Source organism: Mustela nigripes, chromosome 8 (assembly GCF_022355385.1).
Source record: "Mustela nigripes isolate SB6536 chromosome 8, MUSNIG.SB6536, whole genome shotgun sequence".
In the NCBI taxonomy this organism is placed as follows: domain Eukaryota; kingdom Metazoa; phylum Chordata; class Mammalia; order Carnivora; family Mustelidae; genus Mustela; species Mustela nigripes.
In genome coordinates, this window is record NC_081564.1 from 381281 (window position 1) to 384257 (window position 2977).

Consider the following 2977-nt stretch of genomic DNA (forward strand, 5'->3'; position numbering starts at 1 on the left):
CTTGTTACTCGCAGACCACCTGGCATGGGCTGCTTCCTGGCTAGACCCCCACCACAAGTAACATCACATGTGGCTTTCCCTTCCCTTGTTGAAGGGTACTCACGACATGAAAACGAGACTTTTTCACTCAGTCGTTGACGGGTGCCATCCCTGGCCCTCTCGTGATCTGGGATTGGAAACGGAGTTAGGGATTAGGATAGGCGTTAGACTACCAGTAGGAATTCGATCAAACCTGTTCCTCTCAGAAAAGACAATCAGTTCCTCCTGGTTTATTCACTGGAAATCCACTTCTACCTGCAAGGATTTACATCTCAAGTTCTCTCACGTACAGCTCAGCGCTCAATAGTGGTCAGTAACAGGACTGGCTTCCTGACATCAGAATTACTTCCCCATGATCATCCCACTCTTACTTTTCTTTTTTTTTTTTTTTAAGATTTTATTTGTTAGAGCGCAAGCACAGGCAGACAGAATGGCAGGCTAGAGGCAGAGAGAGAAGCAGGCTCCCTGCTGAGCAAGGAGCCTGATGTGGGACTCGACCCCAGGACCCTGAGATCATAACTCGAGCCGAAAGTAGAGGCTTTAACCCACAGAGCCACCCAGACACACTTTCCTTTTTACGTATACACGAAATTTATACTAAAAGATTTTCAGTGTCTGGTTTGGTGAGTTCTGGTAACTATCCACCAGTGTGTACGGAAGCAAGACATGGAGCTTTCCTTCATGGTACCGGTTCTCTCATGCTAACCACCCCACTCCGAGGGGGCCCTTGCTCTGATTTTTTTTTCTTTTTGGATCTTGCTCTGATTTCTGTCCCACAAGCTTTGGCTGTTTTTGAGACTCTTACAAATGGAACTGTACAGGGCACACTTTTGTGGGGGGGCGGTCCTTGAGCTTAGTATGGTTCTCTGATTAATCCGTGCTACTGCTGAATATAGTAGGCACCACAGGAATTTTTTTTTTTTTTTAAGATTTTATTTATTGGAGAGAGACAGAGCACAAGAGGGGAGAAGGTCAGAGAGAGAAGCAGACTCCGCATGGAGCTGGGAGCCTGATGCAGAACTCCATCCCGGTCTCCAGGATCATGACCTGAGCCGAAGGCACTTGCCCAACCGAGCCACCCAAGCGCCCTAACATCATAATTTCAAGTGAGAGTTCCACAGTTCGGCGTTTATCCAAGCACCTGGGCAGTTCCTGTTTGGGGCTGCCACAAACACGGTGTGGACGTCCACCTTCCTACCTAGGACTGCACTGCTGAGCCACAGAGCAGCGGAGGTCCAACTTTGGGAGAAACTGCCTCGCTGTTCTCCAAAGTGCTTAACTCCCCTGACTCCTGCCGGCACTCTGAGAATGCCGCGATTACTCCACATTCTCACCAAAATCAACCATTCTGGTGGGTGAGAAGCAGTGTTTCCTTGTGGCTTTAATCTGCATTCCACTCACCTTCAAATTTCCACTTCTTTTGTGCCCAACACGCTGTCAGTCCTACCCCATTAAATGTTTGTACCAAGGATGTCACATTTCTTCAGGGTTTTTCCTCCATTAAAAGAAATGTATGAGTGAGGTTCACCCATCTGAGGCCCAGGAGTTTTGACAAGCATATAGAGCGCTTCCCTCGGCCCCTGCAGCTCCTCTGCAGCACTGCGCCCGAGCGGGAGGCATGGGATCCCGCAGCCTGGAGCCCGCCCAGACCCTCCGGCGCAGCTGCTCGCCCCCACGCCTTCCTGAACCCTCCGCGCCCGAGGACTGCGGCCGGGGAGGCCAGTTGCACGGTGACCGGCTCCGAGCACAGGCCGCAGCTCCTGCTTACTCAGGCTGCGGAACCTTGTTCTAAAAGCGCGCGGCCCCAGGAGAACCCAGGAAACCCCGACTCTCGCCTGCAGCCCCCGCGAGCCGCCCTTCCCACCGGGGTCGGGCAGAGCCGGGGCGCTCGGGGCCGCACCGTCCCGCAGCCCGCAGAGCCCCCGGCGGCCCCCAGCCCCGCCCCCCAGCCTCCCGGACCCTCCGCCCCGCCCCCCCCCCGGCCCCCACCGTCCGACCCCAGCCCTCAAGACCCCCGCCCGGCCTTCGAGCCCCGCCCTCCGGCCTCCCCTCCCGCCGGCGGGTTCCGGGAGCCCCAGGTCGCCGCGCGCCGCGGCCGCGGGACCGCCCGTCTCAAGACCCCGCGGCCCGAGCTGCCCGCGCCCCTGCCTGAAGGCGCCCTCGGCCGCCCCGCATCGTCAGGGATGCGCCCCCGGCCGCGCTCCCTGGCCGGGCCGCCGGGCACGGGGACGAGCGCACGGGGACGAGCGCCCCGGCCCGCACGTGCGGTCTCGGCCCCGCAGCGGCCACCGCGGGGCGCGGCGCCGTCAGGCAGGGGCGCGGGCAGCTCGGGCCGCGGGGTCCTCGCGCGGGCGGCCTCGTCCACGGCGGCGGCGGCGGCGGCCGGGCGGTGGCGATGCTGTGGCCGCGGCTGGCGGCGGCTGAGTGGGCGCCGCTGGTCTGGGAGCTGCTGGGCGCGTCGGTGCTGCTGCTCGCGGTGCGCTGGCTGGTGCGGCGGCTGGAGAAGCGGCCGCGGGGCCCGGGGCGGAGCGGACCCCCAGCGCCGCCGCCCGGCGCGCCCACGGACTCGGCCTCAGACCCCGGTGAGGCCTGCGCGCCGCTGCGCCCGCGCCCTCCGGTCTCCGCCCCGGGCCCCCGCCCTCCCCGGGGCCCCTGCCCTCCCCGGGACCCCGGCCCGCCCCTGCCCTCCCCTGCCCTCGGCCCCTCCGGTCCCCGCCCCGGGCCGCACCCTCCCCGGGGCCCCTGCCCTCCGCTGCCCTCCCCTGCCCTCGGCCCCTCCGGTCTCCGCCCCGGGCCTCGGCCCCCTCCCTCGCCGGCCCGGATCGGGGGTTCCGGGACAAGACCTGAGTGAAAGTCGGGCGTCCTGAGCGCTCGGACGGGGGGACGCTGGGAGCTGCGGCGGCGTCGGTGCGCCGGGCCGGCGGGCCCTTCTGCGAGC

The 2977-nt window shown here is 63.3% G+C and overlaps 1 protein-coding gene across 1 annotated transcript in view; it reads left to right on the forward strand.

Annotated features, from left to right (window-relative positions):
• Window positions 1-2412: 2412 nt before the first annotated feature.
• Window positions 2413-2977, forward strand: part of ANKLE2 (ankyrin repeat and LEM domain containing 2) — a 23590-nt gene continuing 23025 nt past the window's right edge. The window contains exon 1 of the mRNA XM_059408126.1: window positions 2413-2621. Coding sequence (XP_059264109.1) covers window positions 2435-2621 — 187 coding nt within the window. The 5' untranslated portion in view covers window positions 2413-2434. The remainder of the gene's footprint in view (window positions 2622-2977) is intronic.